The following is a 19336-nucleotide window of genomic DNA, read 5'->3' as shown; positions in this document are numbered from 1 at the left end:
ATCAACTTAGCTCACAAAGAAATGCACCGCAGCAGCGTCCAGGAACTCCACAAGTCTTCGATGCATCCAAGTCGAAAGCTTCGTTGGGCCAGAGCAAGGCGGGAGCCCGCATGCTCACCGAGGAATTGTCGAGCGTTGTCTACCAGGAGCGTGTAAGACGCAGGCAGCAGTACGATGCTTGCCAGGAGATCGATGAGGCCGTGGAGCGCCTGCGTCATCCCTCCTACGAGCAGCTGGCCCAATTGGATTGCGTAGAGGCGGCGCACCTGCAGCCAGCCCGGTCCCATCGCCGACCCTCGCCACATCGTTCGAAGTTCGACTCTACCGAGTGCATGGCCGGGCAACCCCAAGTCACGATGACTTTCGAGGAGCTCAACGGGTTGATCAAGTGCAAAGGTAGGCTCGGTAACAAATGCAGACCCAGCCTAACTGAAACAGTGGAATCGGCGTCAAGTTATCTAGTTTTTTTTTTTGTTTTGTAATGCTCCACTTGCTACTCCGTCCGTCCCAGAGGCATAAGGTTCATAGGGTTCTGTAGGCCCCATGGCGTGCCTAAACTTAATTAACTTCAAATGATTTCATAATTAGTTTCCTAAGCTGCGGAACAATTTGATGGTTCTTAATTCATGCGCAGCGTATTTAAGCACTTAGAAGATCAGCCAACCATAGAGCAGCATTAGTTGCACTCCACAGGAACTCAGAGAGTTGGAAATAGTTCAGGGAGTGGAGAATAGCTAGAATATAATTGATGAGCAGCGAATAGTATAACTGTAGCAGAATGGATAATACTGAGATATGCGGGAGATCTACCTGATGTTCTGCAAAGCAAAAACTAATTCAATTCACGTATTGAAGAGTAGGAAAAGAATAAATTCATTTGGCAAAATAGGCCAACTAGGGAACGTATAATTAGGGAAATTCGCTAGAAAGTCCGATTCATACATTCACTTAGATATCTGTCTTATGAAAAATACTTTTAATACGCACGCTGCACCACCACCACCACCACCACACGCAGGTGCCACAAATATTTGCAACATTCAAATGGATATTGAGGATCACGTGGCGCCCAAGGTGCGCACATCCACATCGCTGGTGCGTCAGGCGCGTCGCCGCATACGCACCCAGGAGAACCCCAATATTCCTCTGCGCCAGCTGGAGCCGCCAACCGAATTCGTGGATGAACATCAACATCAACAACAACAACATCAACGTCAGCGCCCGTCACACTCCCCAGCCGCATTCCGCCGCATTGCCAATGATCGCTACTCGGGGTCCGAGAGCGAGGATGCCTTGCCGCATGCCGAAATACAGATCAAGATGGAGACGAGCACCATGCGGAGCTTGAGTCGTCCGCGGAAGCGCATTCAGCTGCCGGTCATCATAAATAGCTCGGAGCCAATGCGCGCTCTGCCTCTGCCTCTGCCGCCGGCCAAGCAGAAGCCAGAGGCGAAGGGCGACTCTTTTCTGCCGGCGATTGATATGAAGGGCGAGGTGCAGGCGCAGATGGACTCTGATGGGGAAGCTGAACAGGATTACGATGAGGAGGACATAGAAGTTGGCCAGCTGCTAAGCAAGGCCAAGCTACTGGAGGGCCAATACAATGACGATATCGATGACTCCGTCTACGGCGAGGTGGAGCCGCCCGCGGCGCCAGCCAGCCTCAAGAAGCGCGCGACGCCAAGCAACGTTAGCCGCCGTCTGGTAGTGCTGGAGCAGGACGAGGAAGGCACCATGTACATTAAGGCACCGCGCTCACCAACAAACAGCAAGAAATCGGCCAGAGCGCCCATCAAGAGGTTTGTTCCTAAATGCCCCTCCCCACAGACGACAGCCAGGCGACGCACAGACCGGGCGGGCTAATCAGATCTCTAGAATTATAACCGATTATTCGTTCCGATTGTTCCATTCTATAATTCTTCTTCTTCTCGAAACAGCGGCCTCAATCCATCGGCTAGCGACAAGTACGATCCGTTTCTGTCCGCCAAGCGCCAGCTGGAGGAGCTCTGCTCGCCCAGCACACCACCCGACAACGAACCACTGGTCCGCACAACAGCCACCCCGACAGTCACACCGACAGCCACACCCACAGCGATCATGTCCACCTCGCTGACCAGCTCGCTGGGCAAAGCCACGTCGACAACATCCACCACGGCATCAAAGGGCACGCCCACATCAAATTTCCGACGCACTTCGTCCCTGCGCGGACCTCGTCGCACGCCACTGCTGCCCAGTCGTCCGCTCTTTGCCACCAACTATCGGCCCACCATCCAGCGCGGCCTCTCAGACGAGGGCCCCATCTCGAGCAACTTCCTCAAGCCGGAGGAGTACGACGAGATGCCCGTGCGTGCTGCGTGCGGCAATGATTTCCACAGTCCGCGCGTTGTGCGCCGCGACACGAGCAACTCGAATCGCAAGCAGCAAATGAAACTGCCTCTCGGTGGCGACACTGAGCCGGACAACACGTCCACGTCCACGTCCAAGCAGCAGCAGCAGCAGGCGCCGCCGGCACGTAACGTGGCCAAGACAGACTCCTTGGCCGTGTTCCTCAAGTACGAGCACGAGCTGGAGCAGCTGAATGCGAAGGCTGCGGAAGTGGCTGCCAATAGCAAAGAGCTGAGCAGCAAGGATCTCAAAGACAAGAGCAACAATCTGAGCAAGCAGAACTCGGCCAAGAATCTAAATGCCAACTCAAGCAGCGGGCAGCTGCCGCCGTTAACGACGCCCATTTGTCCGCCAGTGGCCAAGGAGAACAACGAGAATGTGGCACATAACTTTGCCACGCCGCTGCGCCTGGACCCCATCGTCAAGCCGCAACAGAGTCTGATCAACAACAGCAACAACAACAACAGCAATGGTGGTGGCATTGCGGCACCGTCGCCCATCAAGCTGGAGAGCATCTTTGGCAGCAATCGAATGGCCGACTACATAGATCCCAAGCTGATCAATCCTTGTGATAACCTGCTGGTGCAGCAGTCATCCACTGGCTCCTCCGATGCCAGCTCCACGCCACAGCAGCTATCGCAGAGTCGCAGCAGCTCGCAGTCGACCATTACGATGGGGCAGGAGCAGCGCCGTCATTCCGGCGAGGCGCGTAATCTGCTGAAGCGCAAGATGCGACTGGGACGCAATCAGTTTCTGTACGATGCCTCGCCAGAGGAGGCGTACATCTCGTCCGGCAGCTGCGCTGATGATGAGGCCAATCGCTCCTCGCTGGAGTTTGACGAGCAATGCTGGCAGCAGCAGCAGAAGCAGCTGCTCTCCAATCCACTCAAGGCAATGCCGCTGACGCTGCCCAATATGCCAGTGCTGCCCACCTTTGATGACTTCGACTTTGAGGAATTTCTCTCATCATTCGAGAACGAGAATGATGACGAGCAATTTCCGCTGTTCCGCGACTGTCGCGAGTTCCTGCTGAATCGCACGACGAGCCGACACCGCTCGTTCCAGAAAGCGACTTCAACGCCACAGCCTCAGCCACAGCCACAGTCACAACCACAATCCCATACACAGACACAACCACCGACGCCGACAGCCACACAGAGACCAGCCACGACCTCTGGCATTGGGTCTCAGTATATAACGCCACCCAAGACCCATTACTTTGCTTCCAGCACTAAAGAGCCTCATGCCCACAGATCCAATTCGAATACATCAATTGGCAACGAATCATTCAAGTCTCCACAGGCCAGCACTGGCTCCTACAAGACACCAAATGGCAGCGGTTCCTACAAGACGTCGCCGACTAGCGCCTTCAAGTCGCCGTTGTCCAGCAGCGATGAGAAGCTCGACCGCCAGCTGTCGAATGTCTCCGGCACCAGTAGCAGCAGCAACTGCTACGTGGAGAAGACGCAGAAGTCTGTGGACGAATCGAAGAAACGTGAAATCTTTATAAGCATTGAAACTGAGGCCAATGCCCAGGGGCGTTCGCCAATCTCACCGGACTCACTGCGTCACATGGTTGGCAATGCACAGACGCCCATCGATGTGCTGCACATTGAGAACGGCAACGAGCCGGAGCATGCCAAGTTCAGCAAGATCAGCGACAACGAGGATCCGATCGATGATGAGACTAGTCGCGCTCATTATCCGAATCGGCTGAGCCCAGCTGTGACCTCGCCATTGCCCAATGTCGAGGCAAACAATGCCAAGAATGTGATAGAGAAAATGCGTAACGATTTCAAGCAGCTAGGCGAAGAGGCAAGCGCCTCGGTTCGCCGCGATATCTTGCAGCGCCAGGAGCAGGCGCAGCAAAAGCAGCAGATGCCAACACAGCAGGAAGTAAAGGGAATGACGCCATCGCCATCAGGAGATTCAGATGAGTTAAGTAGCCTCGATGGATATCCAATGTCCTCATCGCAATCCTCACGTCGTGGCGGTAGCTCCAAGCTTAGTACCGACTCAGCTTATGGCAGGTTAGTCAAAATATTTTTTGATTTATCGATGTATGTTTATAGTAGGTGAGATAAGCACATTGATATAAGCTAAAAAAATGATCATTTTATTAATATATGTATGTCCGTCTGATTAACTATGTATGTATGTAATTTTAACAGCCATTTTCAACGTTAACAGTGCTGAACAGATAACATTGTCTACTTACGATAGGAACGACTTATATCGATAAATGACTGGGGTGTAAATTCAAAGTTACTTTGATATACGATATTTCAGATAACTCGTTTCTTAACTGATTTTTGTATTCATATTTATTTGCAATACTATAGCAGCAACTCTCCATACTGTCTGTCCCGTCAACGCTCCACTGAGCTGCAGTCGAACATGAGTACGCCGCGCACCCCTAGCCAATTGCGTCCACACACGGCCAGTGGAGCCATCGCAATGTCCACCAAGCAGCCCAGCAACATGATGGATGCCTCAACACAGGCACAAAGCAACTATGGAACACTAAAGGCGCGCCAGCGCATGTTTGCACCGAATGGTCTCGGCATTTGTAGCGACGCTGGCAATGGCAACATGGAATATTCCAGCAGCAGCTCAGAGCAGCTGATGCAACAGCAACAGGAACAACACCAACAGCATCACAAGCAAAACACAAATTACAACTACATACAGCAGCAGCAGCAATCTCAGCCTCAGGTAGCCAACAATAACAGCAATAGCTATGAGCTAAACGCATTGAACTTAAAGAACAACAATTGCAATAGTGTAGGTGTTGGTTTAACACCTACAACATCTCAGCATTCGCTGCAAAGCAACAATTCAAATGCTTCTGTGAAAATGTCCAAATTCTGTCACGAATGTGGCGCCAAATTCGTGCTAGAGCACGCCAAGTTCTGCATGGAGTGCGGCGTTCGTCGCGTCGTGCTTTAAGCTCAACAAAAAAATAATTACACATACAGACAAACAAATTTACACACACATATATATACACAAATTTATATAAAGCGCTGCTGAGGTGGGAGGGCTAACCTGGAGTCAAGTTGAAGCGGTTAGTGGGAAACGTAATGAATATTCTTATACCAAATGTAGTTATTACATGCAAGAAATTTTTGAGAGATCATCGATATACATACATACATACATATATAACTATATGCTTACTTAAATATATTTTTTAATAATAATAAAAATAAAAACAAAAATAAAAAGGAAACCTTCAAACACGATCAAAACATGCAATATTAATTATAAACTGATTAACAGGCAACATGGCATTTGTTTTCCAATATTTCTTAATTTTATAATAATTAGAAATGTTGTTTTCTTGTCATTTATTAAAGAAATATAACAAAAACACTTTTAACCAAGTTGTTGATTAACAAAGACTGAACGAATTTAAACGAAAGTAAAAGCGTCGAAAGCACACGAAATAAAAAGTCGAAAGCGAACCGAAATCAATTAATAGTATATATATATTATAAAAAGAAATACACATTTTCTAACGCAAACACACAGCATTGTATTTGTATTTTGTAAACTGTTTACTAATGTTATAGTCACTGCTTAAATATAATCGTATATACTTATATAAGCACTATATTATTTAACTCGTCTTAAAAAAAAAAAACAGTTAAAAATAAATGATTTTGCTTCACACATGTATTTCAAATTGGTTTATAATTGTTTTGGAGAAAGTTTGGTAAAATTATAAAAGTATTTTCAAATTCCAGAAAATTTATTCTTGGCATTTCCATTAAAACTAAATATTCAATTCATGGATGTCATCTCAATAAGATTAAAATAGTTATAAAATTCATTTTTTAATTGTTTTCCTTCACAGACGTGAAAAAAAACCCTCGACAGACGTTCGAAATGAAAAATGAGAATTGTGCTCCAAGGATCCATTTGCATGACAGCACAAATATATACTCATAGATCATGTTAATAAAAACTTAAATTTCTATTATTTATGCACGCATTAAAAAAAATTAAAAATCTACGTTGAGCTGATCCAGCAACTTTAATCTTGACATAAGTATATAGATATACTGAAAAAAATAAAATAAAAATACAAATATAAAAAAAAAGCAACGCACCAACAAATATTGAATTGTTCCAGTTCAACAAAATGAATGCTTGCCAATTGGTTTTTTAGAAAATAGGTTGGAAATTCACGTTAGGCTTAATACTTCTTTAAGAGACGTCGAATGAATCGTCTCCTTGAAAAATAGTCATAGGCAGAAGTAAATTAGTAACTCATTCTGAACTTACTGCAACTGCAGCAGCTCTTGTTTAGTGAATTCTGAGGCCGCAGCGCAGGCTATTAAGAAGTTGGATTCAACCTTAATCTGCTCGGGGCTATGAAGTGATAAATTAGATATTGAGTTGGGACTATTACTTGACTGAAAGGATGTACGCGAGCTGCTGCTATCAGTAAATGATTCAGTCGCAAACGAATTGCTCCTGTTCCTGCTCTCGCTCTGGCTTCTGTCATCTGTGGAGGAGTCATTTTTATTAAGGATTGCAATACTTTAAGTTTATTAGCTTACCCGTTCCATTTCCATTTTCGCCATGTGGGCTCTTGGGAAAAGCTACGGGAATATCCTGCGGCATCTTTGCATACCAACACTTATCTTCCTCTTCTGATTCATATTGATCATCAATATCGTTGTCGTCTTCGACTAGATCCTTGAGGAACCGTGGACGGTCTCCATTCCTCTTCTTGAACAAGTAAGTGCCATGCAACTTGCACTGGTTGATGACGTAATTGATGTCGCGATGATGGCGCAGCGTGACCGGATTGCCAATAAGTATCATCAGGGACTTGGCGCGCGAGAGCATCACATTCACGCGACGTGGATTACGCATGAAGCCGATGTTGGCAAACGAACGCACAAGCGTGGCAATTATAATCGGCTTCTCACGTCCCTGATAGTTTTCGACGCTGCCCACCTCCACATCGTAGCAGCCCTGGTTGCGTAGTAGCTCGTTGAGGAGCTTACACTGTGCCGCATACGGTGCCACGATGCCAATATCCGTCTGCTGTACATAAGTACCGCCGCCTAGGCCTAAGCAAAGCAAACGCTTGACATACCAGCAGACCACCTGTGCCTCCAGCATATTAAGCGAACTGGTGGAGTGATCCTCGCGTCTGGTCACGCCATGTGTGGCTTGGAATAAAATCGGAAAATCGGGCTTGCACAGCATTCGCCATTTGGCCGCTAGATTGACTTCTGACGGCGGCGCCTGTGCTATGAGCTCATTATTGTAGTAGAGCTTATTATACAGTCCGACAATGGCCGGATGGGATCTATAGTTTTGACGCAATCGGGTCTGCAATGTGTGATCGTAATTCCCGTTGGCGTCCAAAGCGTACATATCGCAATGGAGCAGACGCTCCATCAGCGAGTGACGTAGGCCCAGATTTGCAGCACGATTATTCTTAATAACGGCGCCCAGCTGCTTGTGATCGCCCGAAAGTATCACATGGCATTCCTCCTGTTGCTTAATGCCCACAATACCCACGAGAGCTTCGGGTTCCGTTGAAGCGCCAGCCTCATCGATGAAGACGTGTGTAAAGAAATTAAATTTACCAACATTATCTGTTACCAGACGGCCCACAGTGCACAATGTGGCGACAATTATGCCATATTTGCGCAGCTTGTCCACACGCGTGTGCTCGTACTCATACTTGGCACAATTGGAATGGCTTACGAGCAGCGGCTCCACCGAATTTAGTCCCTTAGCGTAGACAGAGCGCGAGAACAGACGTATTAACTGACAATTCAGCTCGACGTCCTCGGTGACCAAACGCGACTCTTTAGCCCGCTCCATCAAGTGCGCCTGCAAACGTTCATTGCTAGCGAAATACTTGCATATTCTCACGGCAATTGTGTCACAGGCCGAGTTCGAACCAGCGGTAACAAGAATACGACTTCGCGGCTGGCGAAGTCGCAACTGTAGAATAGCCTCGACAATGGTTGTTGTCTTGCCGGTGCCTGTAAAAGCAAAATGCACAGATTAGGATAGAGGCAGAGATATACGGAGAAGCTGTATCTCATATGCAAACCTGGAGGTCCAAATACAATGTACGGCCCTTCTTTGCTGGGGCCATTAACGATCTGATTTACTGCCTGAAGCTGCTCCATGTTGGAGGCAATGGTATCGTTAAAGAGAATTAAATTAGATGATAGATTCACTTGGGGCATCTCGCTCGCCAACGGCTTGGTTGGAAATAAATAGCGACGTAGGCAAGGACTCTCTTGCAGCAACTGCATCGCACGATACATAAAACGAAACGCTGTGCGTCGAGAGCGTAGAATTACAAAGTACGGTTCTGTGAGGGATAAGTCACCCCGAAGAGTGCCTCGTTTGAATTTCAGTTGAATCGAAGTGCGAGTCACTTGATCAACGCTGGCCACGAAACGGCGCATCGGATTCTTTGATGGCAACGATTCGTGCTTATGCGGTAACAGTGACAGTATAGAATTGGACGGAGGAGCTTCCTCCAAGCTAGCCTTGGGTATTAGCACTGCCTCGTCCACATTTGGAGCAACCACTTCCTCTAGATTGATATCTGCTTTACTGCAAGGCACAAAGCTATAACATGATTTATTGACTTTCCTCAAATAGACTTTGGGCTGCATGAGCTCAGCATAAAGCTGCATGTTTGAGATATCCTCTATGCTAAGCAGTGTGCTCAGCACTGAGCAAACATTTTCCGAATCTAGCTGCAGTGTCTGCAAATAAGAGCTAAAAGTTTTGCTCTCTTCTGCGAGGCTTTCGTCGTTGAAGTCAGCGGTCATGGCCTTCAGCATGTTCTGACTAGGTTCATAGTATGGTAGCTTGCGCATAATGCCAATAAATCTACAAATCAAAAGGGAATAAATTCAATTTGAAGTCATCTACATACATATATGTAAGTACATATATACTATATATGAAAATAAAGACGCACTTTTGGGCTTGTTTTTGCTCCTCATCGTCTGAGCTCAAAATGTCGTCCTCATCGTCGCTAAACTTCTTTCGCATGCGTCCATTTCTCTGAATCTGCTCCATTTGCCAACCTTTTATAAGGTTGGTTATTTGTGTCAATTTTAAGTTCAGCTGCAAACAAATCCACAAATAAACAATATTGGCGATGCCTTCGTTTAAGACTTTAATTACCGTGTTCAATTCTTGTTTCAAGCTGCTCTCGCTCATTTTGCAACTGAATATTTTATACAGAAACACAAAGACAATACAGAAGAACAAATTTCACACGAAATATACAAAAAGTTAATTTCAACCGAAGACGCCACAAGTACCGTTACTGCCGCCATATGGAACTAGATCTGACACTGTTCAGCTTCGATCATAGCATAGCAATGCAGAAATTTGCATTTCTTTGCAACACTATGCTTTAAAGCTAATAAAGTTACAGCAACTCAACCTCGACGTACATTATAAAAAAAAAATCATGTTCATAATAAAAGTAAAAAAAAAAAACGACTTTACAAAATAAAAGAAAAAGTTTGTCACTTATTAGACTTACATTTGAAAATGCAAAAGGAGCCCTCCGATATTAGTGAGTGAAGTTGGCAGCACATTTATTGGCATGTTAACCAGCACCACCAATCGCGTTTCTTTGTTAATATATCGATATCGATAAAATCATTATTATTATTTACGTTTTTGTTTGCAATATTATTTATTATGATTTTGGAAAAACTGGCTATTGACCAGCGTATGCAAACGCAAAATCTTGTACATATGCTGCAAAATCGAGAATCGGGCTATACTCGAAGCAAATTAAGTCAAGTCCCCCCGCTAGCGTACGAGCGCCAGTTTTACAAAGCAATTACGCCCTGCCTGACAGTTGGAATCGTTATACCACCTGTTTACCTGCGCAAGTTTACTCCGGACGGTAGCAAATTGTTGGGTTTCTCCCATGATCAGCGTTCATTTATTGGTATGCTAAAAATATTTAATTATTTTCGAGCTACAAAGGAATATTTTCTTTACAGTATATGCATACAGGGGCATCGGCGCGGCCGGCGTAAATCAGTTGTTCAGTGATGCTGGCGTGGGCAGTAGCGAAACGTTTACTGGACCATACAGCCAGCATTTAAGAAACATAGTATTTGAGAAAATGTTCAAAACGAAATACGTACTACGCCTTTGTCAAGGCGAATCGGCACGTTTCTATCTTCATCGAGAGTTCAGTGTTTTCCTGGATGGCAGTCGCTATGTCCTCCTCGCCGGAATGTGCGTACTCCAGGGCTACAATTTGGCAGTCTCTGAATACGAGCGCTATCCGGACGTCTTTGACAAGGTTGATCCCTTCTCTTATATATTCTATGTTGTGGACCTCCAGAAGGGAGTTGTTACTGACGAAGTGCTCCTGCACCAGGAGTCAATTTGCTTGTCCCACAATCACGGCATATCGGTGTATGGACATACAATAGCAATCTTATCGCGTCTGCGACAATGTATTTATATTTATGAATTGGTGGACGGTCGACTGATTAAACAAGAGCACGAAATAGGCCCAAGGCCGCTCCACTGCTGTTTTCAGGATGCGTCATCGACGTTCATGGTGGTGCTGGATGTGAACACCTTGTTGCCAATTACGCACATTAAGCAGCGAGTACTGACCTTTCTCTACCGTCAGATAGAGCCAGATAGTCCTCAAGCGAATCAACTGTATCAGGAGTTCTACAAAAATTTCGAATTCGTGAGAAAGAAAGAAAGACTTTTGCCTAATTTTCTTCTGAACTCTTTATTTTAATAATTTCAGATAGAAAATATGATTATTGAAAAGATGCAGCTGGTGAACAACGATGTGCTGTTGTTGCGCTACGAGGAACGGCCGAAGGATACCGACGTAGCAAATATCGTATTGACGCCCGAGCCACAGCCACCGCGACGTCTCTATGTCTTCTATAGTATGCCCAGCGAGGAGGTGTTAGCAGTATACCAAGATGATTCTATAGACTTGCTGCAAATAGTTGTGCAATTCCATGATAAGCTATGTAATGTGCGATCTTTACAAACAGGCGATGCACCGTCGTCCCTATACTCGCACATCTTCATGGAACATAATTTGGAAAGTAAAAATAAGTCACTGCCTTTCTTGCGTCAGGCGGCGCTTCGCTATAATCCGAGTGTGCCCGTCAGCACACAGAGCTTCTCAACGTCCCCGTATCTCAATCACAATGTGTTTATCTATGATAATCAACTCATCTCTCATCTTGAACGTCCTAAAGCCTGCTCCACAGAGCCGATCGTGTTCCGGGATCGTGCTACCAATTTGATCAAGTTTCGTTTGAACACGAAGGTGCAAAGGCCACCCTGTCAATTCACTCCGCGCGAGCTGTGCGCCTTTATCGTTCATCCATTCGAGCCGTTGATCATTAGTATACAAAAATGTATGCATGTCTATTCCTATAAATTGCACATTTACAATCACGGAACTATTGTTCAACAATTTTACAATTAATGTGAAACTGAACTAAAATTCAAGCTAACATAAAGTTATGTTATATATAAACGTTAAGTTGTACATAAACGTTAAATAATTTGTACTATTAAAGATTTGTTTTTAAAACACGAATTTTTGAATTGTTTGAAATAATTTTATTGCTGTTAACTAACTGTGGAGTTGCCAATATCGATAGATTTTCCGTTGAGACTTATCGATGCTTTAAGCATTTCTAGTAAAAACATATGTTTTCTGTTTACTGGAAAAAACGCAGAAAAATGAGCGAGAAGCAAAAAGCCGATAAGGAGAGAAAAATTAATGCAAATGAGGTCTTAATAGAGGAAATTGATAGTAATGATGTGCCAGAAAACGAGCTGGCACAGTTTGAGGTGACAGAACCATTGCGCGTCGTTGAAATAATTGACTTGGATGACGAGGACTCTATGCCGCCGTCCAATGATGCCTTAAAAGCGGCTGATGAAGAAGGCGCCTTAATTAGACGCTATGTGCAGGGCGTGCAGTGCCTTGAATTTCCTGACTTCTGTACCAAACTTGAGCCTGGCGATGAAGAGGATGACAACGAGGCAGCACACTTGGCGTCCAAAAAGCAAAATGAGAATTGTGAGCAAGTACAAGAGGCGCCCAGTACAAGTGCTGCTGCCGCAGCAACCGCTTCCAAGCAATCAGCACCACCGAAGACACAGTCCAAGGGTTCGTTTGGTCGCGCCGCAGCCGGTGGCAGCTCGGGACGCCGCAGTCAATTGAGCGCCGCCTTAATGGGCCTCATGGGCGAAGCGAATCTCTCGTTTGCATACGGTCGTTTCGATGTAGCCGAACGAATTTGTATGGAAATCATACGTCAGAATCCTCTGGCCAGCGAGCCCTTCTACACGCTAGCCGAGATTTACGAGAATCGCGATGAGGTCAAGTTCTTGCACTTCTCCACAATAGCAGCGCATCTGAATCCGCAAGATCGCGATATGTGGATACGTATCTCGGATTTGCTGGTTCAACAGGGCCACTTGGCACGCGCCCGCGACTGCTACACGAAGGCTATCAAGGTGTTGCCCAAGGAGTATCTGTTGCGACAGCGCAAAGCGCAGCTGCTGGAGCGCATGGGAGAGACAAACGCAGCGATGTTTACGTACCTGAAGATGCTGCCGCTGATGCCGTCCAGCGAGTGGAGCTTGTGCCTCACCACCGGCAAGAATGTGGCACGCTATTTCCACGAGCTGGAGAAACACAGCATCGCACTGGAAGCCATGGAGGGCACGTATGGTGTGTGCGGCGCCCGCTTCACAAACGAGGATCTCAACATCTACCTCGAGCTGCTCATACTCAATAAGCAGTACATTAAGGTGTTGCGCTGTCTCCGAGAGCGTACCAAATTGGAGCTGGAGACGGAACAGGAGAGCCTGGAGCTTATCTACTTTTGCCAAATACCCGACGACTATGTGCCCGAGCTGCGCGCCAAGCTCTGCGTCAGCCTGATCCACATGCATGCGCACCATCTGCTAGGCTACATTGTGCAGAATGTACAGGAGTATATAACGCCCACGGTGGACCGCGTGGAGTTGTACATGGACGTCACCGAGGCATTGATGCAGGAGCATAAGTATGCGGAAGCCATCGCTCTCATGCGACCAATCACAGACTCCGATTCCTTCGATTGTCCCGCTTTCGTTTGGCTGCGCCATGCCGAGTGCTTGCGTCAGCTGAATCGCACCCAGGAGGCCATACAGAGCTACGAGCGGGTTGTCCAGCTGGCTCCATACTGCTATGAGGCCAAGTTTACGCTGTCGGCGCTGCTCAAGCAGCAAGGCCGACCTGAGGAAGCAGTTAAGGCTCTGGAGCAGTCAGGCGAGCAAGACGGGCAGCCACTGCATGCGCGTCTACTGTACGAGCGCTGCATCATGCTAAAGCAGATCAATCGGATCGATGAGTTCCTCGACGTGGGCTATGTGCTCCTCAGCCGGCACTCGATAAAGCTCAAGAACCGCGACGAGATGATAGCCGCCTCGAATGGCGGCGGCGCCTACAACACCGAGGGACTCAAGGCCATCTTACAAATGCGCAGCCTGGCTGATGTCTCGGGAGGTGCCGATGCCGAGCAGCAGGTACGTATATTTGAGTATATCTCTATGAATCCTTTTTGACTATATAACGATCTACAGGAATCACTGAAGACATCGGCAGCGGCCAATTCGGAGGGCTCTGATCTGACCATCAAGAATGAGTACGAGTTGTTCCTGGAGCTGGTGCGCACGGCGCATGCGCATGGCATGCACAGCATCGTGGAGCGCATCTGCTTTGCCATGGTGACTACCAGACGTTTCACCTACTACCACTACGAGATTGAGCGCATCATGATATTGGCCTGTTACTTCAATCACGACTGCGCCATTGCCTTCTCCTATCTGCGCGAGCTGATTGCCAAGCAGCCGGACATGATCAACTTGTGGAACATGCTGTCGCTGATGGTGCAGCAAGGCGACGAGGTGCGCTACTTTCGGTACGCTCGACGGCTGCTGGAACGCCATCCCAAGGTCACCCAGCCCATGCGGCTCTTCCTGGGCCACTATCATCTCAATTGCAGCTCGTACAAGTATGCGCTGAATGTCTATGTGCCCATATTGCGGGAGCAGCCGCATCCGCTGGTCGCTCTCTCCATAGCTGTCGTCTTCAATCAGTTGGGGCTGCAGAAGAAGGTGCTGCGCAAGTCGGCAGCTGTCGCCCAGGCGGTGGCCTTTGCCCTACGCTATGCGGAATTGCGAGCGGGCTGCAACGTCAAGGGCAGCGATGTTCCGGATACATGTGCTGTCCAGCAGGAGATCTACTACAATATTGGACGCATATATCACCAGGCGAACATCCTGCATCTGGCGATTGATTATTATGAGCGGGCCTTAGCCGCGCAGCATCCGCTGATAAAGCAGCACGAGTCGGTGCTGGGACTGCAGCATGAGGCGGCGTTCAATCTGCATCTCATCTATCGCAACAGCGGCAACAAGTGGAAGGCGAGGCAGTGTCTAATGCGTTACTGTGTTGTTTAATCATTAAGTTTTAGTTTTAGTTTTTTTAAATTTCGTAATAAAATTATATCCCAATTTAGGATATTCAAATTTGTAATTCTGTTAACATAAGCTATGTTAACATATTGCTGCGTAGCAGCGTACTCGCCTTACAGCCAACAATATTCATGAAAGTATCGATACTAGTGTCATCGATAATGGTACTATCGATGCATCCATTGTTTAGGAGTGGGAGAGAGGCGAAGTTTGTTTCGCGTAATTTTTTCTAGTTTTCATGGCTGCAAAATGCAGAACTCCAAGGCCAAAATGGACGAATTTAAGACCAGGTTCATGGACCTGCTGCACAAACAGGTAGGCGCAACAAGCTGCCCATCTAACGGCCATAACAAACTTCTTATTCGCAGACGAATCGACAAATGAAAATTCCAGCTATGGGCTTTTCCGATTATTTCATTCAGACTGTCACAACGGATGCTTTGTCCACCACAACAAAAACAACAGGCGCAGCAGCAGCAGAAAACTCAGAAGAAGAAGTTACAGATGGAGTACAAAAATCGGATCAAGAAATTCTAGAGAGCATCGAAGAGTGCTACTACAGCGCCGACAGCAATCCAGAGCTTTACGAACTTAAGGTAAGCATTAGCATAATTATGAATTCATTACGTTCTAATTGTGAGTCACTTTGTAGAAAGTGCTTGCCGCTGGCATTGACAACCAGCTTATTGAGTCGACCATTGCACAGCTGCGAACTCAGCAAAAGGTGCTGACCAAACAGGTGTTGCAAAACATATTGGAACAGCGCAATGCTTGCAGCAGCGAGTTTCAGGCCATCAACGAGACGCAAAAGAAGCTGGAAGAGTCGCTGTGGACGTGCCAGAAGGCGCGCTCCTACTTAAACTACGCACGCACAAATCTAACAACGACCAGCTTGGAGATCTTGGCCAGCTATCGAAAGCGCGAGGTGCTCAAAGAAGTGCTGGACACGCTGATGGCCATTAAGAAGTTGGTAAGTGGATTTATAATGGTTGCTTGATTGATTTATTTAACAATATATAACATGGCAGCGTACGACGGATGAGGAGCTTCAAAAGCTGTTGGCAGACCACAACTATTCCGCCGCCATTGAGCTGTTGCTGCAGTGCCAAAGCTCGGCGGCTGGCTTCATGCAATACAATTGCGTGCAGTCGCTGCACAAGAAGCTGCAGGAGACTATGCTCTTGATGGAGTATCAGCTGGACACTGTGCTCAACGAAATGGTGCTGAATTTCGACATACGCAAATATGCCAAGTTGCAGGAGGCATACAAGCTGGCCAACAAGTCGCTGATTGCCATGGATCAGCTGCACATCAACTACATCTCGGCGGTGCACAGCACGGTAAACGCTGTGGTGCGTGGCTACAGCGAGCCCAATGCGGAGGAGCAACCGAAGCTGCTGTATGAGCAGCTGTGCGAACAGCTTAGTGCGGACAAGATTATACCCTGTTTGATTAGCTTGTGCAAGACCTTCTGGACCATTCTGGCCTCCTACTACCAGGTGGTCATGTGGCACAACAACTACAAGCTATACACACAGCAGGAGGAGAGCGATGGCGAATCACCCGATCTTTATATCCAACAGAAATTGAAGAAGGGCCAGTCGCGTATCTGGAACGATATACTTAATAAAGTTTGCCTGTTCCTGCAGAGCGCTAAGCTGACGACGCTCAAGTATGACCAATTCATACAGGTGTTGTCCATCGTGCAGCGCCTGAAGAAGGTAGGCGTCGAATTTTGCAGCGAGCAGTCCGAGAAGCTGATTGCAACGATGCAGCAGCAGAGCGAGGAGTTCTTCAGGCGCTATCACATTTGTTGCGTTGAGGAGATCTGTTTGTTTCTGGACAACGAGTCCTGGACGCCGTTGGATTCATTTTCGCACATACTGCAACTGCCGGTAGCTTGAATCTCGATGCTAAAATTTTGCAACTATTAATATTATTTTATATTGTGTAGGAATTCCGCTCGGTTAGGCATACGCTGCGTCGTCATAAATCGCCAACAACTGCGCTGCTGGCCTCGAGCAACAACTCGCCCATTAGCAACAACAACTGCGACGAGCTGGTTTCTGTGCACTCTCAGGACGGTGGCGGCAGCTCAATCTATGGTTCCTATGGCTACTTTTTGCGCTTCTCGGAGAAGAGTTCGCCCTTCGATGGCGGTCTGGACGCTGCAATGCTGGAGGAGGACATATTGTCAGGGATTGTGGACGAGGCGTCCTGCTACTTTAGCGAGGAAAGTGACGACGAGCAAAAGAGTCTGCAGAGCAAGGAGTTTGCCGAAGATGCCAACAAGTAAGCAACCAGAGAATGCTCTTCTCTTAGGGTAATTTGAGTTTAATGCTTTGCCTTTGCCAGTCAGCTGCTTGTGAATAACACTGCTTTGAATGTGCTGCGCTGCATTGGACGCTACTTGCAGATGTGCAAGCTGCTGCACTGCATCTCGCCCAAGATAGTGGCGAGCATGCTGGAGCTGCTCGACTTTTATGCCTATGCAGTGCATGAGATCTTTGGCAAGGATGCGGTAAGTATAGATTCGCCAACGTAGATCACATTTTCAATCGATTTCAAAATCACAGCTGGTGGCCACAGATAATCTCTATACGCCGCGTCTGGAGCAGCGTCTGCGTGCCGTGGAAACCAATGTGCTTACACAGATTAAAGTTTGGCCCCTGAACTTTTCCTCTCTGGTGAGAAATTAATGCCAATCACGATAGTTGATTATAATGATAATTGTATTCAATTGCAGATCAACAACGAGCTGGCTAATCCGGACACGCTGTACGGTCTGCCACAGCGCATCGTGGCTATCGAGGCTGGGCGCAGCATGTTTCAACAGTTTCACGTACTGCAGCATTATTTGAATCATTTATTACCAGCCGGCGATCGACCAGCACTGATCAACTATCTCGAATATTCGGAATTTATTGCTGATCTGGCCAAACCAGTTTACACTTGCGTCGCATCGCGCGTCATCGATCTGTCGGCCATTCTCGCGCAAATGGCCAAGGTCAAGTGGGATGTGAATCATGTGACGCATCAGCACAGCAGCTACAGTGACGTCTTAAATCGCGTAAGTGCTAAAGCGTAGCAGCAGCAATCTCAGTGGAAGTAAATCTTGCATTCTCCATCATAGAATATACAGAGCTTTGCCATGTGCCTGGAGGAGATCTCGAAGGAGGTGAGCATACCCAGCAAACACGTTTGGAATGCAATGGCTCACGTGGCCACCCATTTGCTAGTGGAGGGGTAAGTTGACTATATTATTTTCTCATGTTCATTCTGCTCATCCAAGGTCCTTCGCAGGTTCTCGAATGTTAAGAAATGTTCTGCTGGCGGCCGGGCACTTATGCAATTGGATTTCGCCAATTTTATGTCGTTCCTGGAACTAATCTCGAATCAGAAATACCCCGAACATCGCGCTTATGTGGATGTCTTTATCAAGTCGTATTATTTCTCGCCAGAGCAGTTCGAGCAGTGGATCGAACAGCAGCGACTGGGCGATGAGTATTCAGCTAAGCAATTGACAAATCTGATACAATGCGTTTGTGTCAGCGATAAGCGCACACGACAGAGGCTGTTGCAGCTGCTGGAGGGCGTGGCAACTAGCGTTACGCCCACCACGACGCCGCACAAGAATAACTATAACGCCGGCTCGAATCTGAGCAATGTTATTTAAAGTAATGTCTATTTATATCTCTTTCATTTATATTGTTTATTGTATTTATTCTTTTTGTTATTTATAATTGTAATCAGTCGCTAACTATGTGGTCGAACCTTTGTTAGTAGTTGAATTTTCTTGAATTCTATATATACAATATTTAAATATTACATTCCGTTAGTGCAAATCGATTAACACTTATCTGTAAGCTGATTGTATTTTAGTCACTAAGCGATCTCCATGATGTACTTCGTTTTGTATTCCGAATCTGTGCATAACTTGAAATCTCCTCGTTCAATCTCTATTCAAGTGCAATACGCTCTCTCTCTCTATATATTTATTTAGGCAATGCACAAATTTATTAATGCTATTATTTTGCACTTTGGTTTACCATTCTCACATGACTTAAGTACCTAGAGAAATATATATACATATACACATTCATACACAGATATCGCCAGCTAGAATTAAGGCATAAGCAAAATCAATTTATACATATATTTATTTTAATACCCAATAGTAATATTTATTTGCGAAACGGACAAATAATTGTAATTTAATGCAATTATACCTATACTAAACAAAAGAAGTGAAATAACCGCAATTCGAGCGATTTGTGGTTTACTCACAGAAAAGCGAAACATTCAAATGGATTTGTAACTAAAAACAACTAATAAAGAGTACATATTTTGAGATATGAATATTAAATGAATGTTGTTTTAATAAACGAAAATTTATACTATA

At 46.4% G+C, this 19336-nt stretch overlaps 5 protein-coding genes across 8 annotated transcripts in view; 4 read left to right on the top strand and 1 right to left on the bottom strand.

Moving 5' to 3' along the window:
* LOC108654786 (uncharacterized) overlaps positions 1–5892 on the top strand; it is a 30616-nt gene extending 24724 nt beyond the window's left edge. For 3 of the 4 annotated variants that reach the window (XM_018106326.3, XM_089261993.1, XM_018106325.3), the window contains 2 exons: positions 1938–4415; positions 4728–5892. In XM_018106326.3, the coding sequence (XP_017961815.1) occupies positions 1938–4415; positions 4728–5334 (3085 nt within the window). In that variant the 3' untranslated portion in view covers positions 5335–5892. Of the gene's footprint in view, positions 1–10; positions 397–1018; positions 1800–1937; positions 4416–4727 lie in introns of all 4 variants that reach the window. The other variant, XM_018106328.3, reaches the window with a different exon arrangement.
* Positions 5893–6041: 149 nt separating this feature from the next.
* Mov10 (Mov10 RISC complex RNA helicase) lies at positions 6042–9781 on the bottom strand. Its single transcript, XM_018102992.3, has 5 exons — positions 9571–9781; positions 9362–9510; positions 8474–9270; positions 6954–8402; positions 6042–6898 (listed from the first exon to the last, which is right to left on the bottom strand). Exons 1-5 carry the CDS (start codon positions 9604–9606, stop codon positions 6672–6674), a joined length of 2658 nt encoding a protein of 885 aa, XP_017958481.1. The 5' UTR covers positions 9607–9781; the 3' UTR covers positions 6042–6671.
* Positions 9782–10030: 249 nt separating this feature from the next.
* Positions 10031–11998, top strand: abo (de-etiolated protein 1 abo). The gene is made up of 3 exons (XM_018106939.3): positions 10031–10354; positions 10410–11119; positions 11183–11998. Exons 1-3 carry the CDS (start codon positions 10099–10101, stop codon positions 11882–11884), a joined length of 1668 nt encoding a protein of 555 aa, XP_017962428.1. The 5' UTR covers positions 10031–10098; the 3' UTR covers positions 11885–11998.
* A 113-nt stretch (positions 11999–12111) lies between these two features.
* Positions 12112–14936, top strand: LOC108655147 (general transcription factor 3C polypeptide 3). The gene is made up of 2 exons (XM_018106870.3): positions 12112–13983; positions 14041–14936. Exons 1-2 carry the CDS (start codon positions 12112–12114, stop codon positions 14917–14919), a joined length of 2751 nt encoding a protein of 916 aa, XP_017962359.1. The 3' UTR covers positions 14920–14936.
* Positions 14937–15089: 153 nt separating this feature from the next.
* Positions 15090–19300, top strand: Vps50 (vacuolar protein sorting 50). Its single transcript, XM_018105886.3, has 10 exons — positions 15090–15249; positions 15303–15530; positions 15587–15904; positions 15963–16829; positions 16889–17226; positions 17290–17455; positions 17511–17621; positions 17681–18004; positions 18068–18180; positions 18238–19300. Exons 1-10 carry the CDS (start codon positions 15184–15186, stop codon positions 18608–18610), a joined length of 2904 nt encoding a protein of 967 aa, XP_017961375.2. The 5' UTR covers positions 15090–15183; the 3' UTR covers positions 18611–19300.
* Positions 19301–19336: the final 36 nt, after the last annotated feature.

This window comes from Drosophila navojoa, chromosome 5 (genome assembly GCF_054131105.1).
Source record: "Drosophila navojoa isolate 15081-1374.11 chromosome 5, UAZ_NAV_1.0, whole genome shotgun sequence".
Taxonomy (NCBI): Eukaryota; Metazoa; Arthropoda; class Insecta; order Diptera; family Drosophilidae; genus Drosophila; species Drosophila navojoa.
The sequence above is the reverse complement of the archived record's forward strand: the minus strand, read 5'-3'. Positions and strand labels throughout refer to the sequence as shown.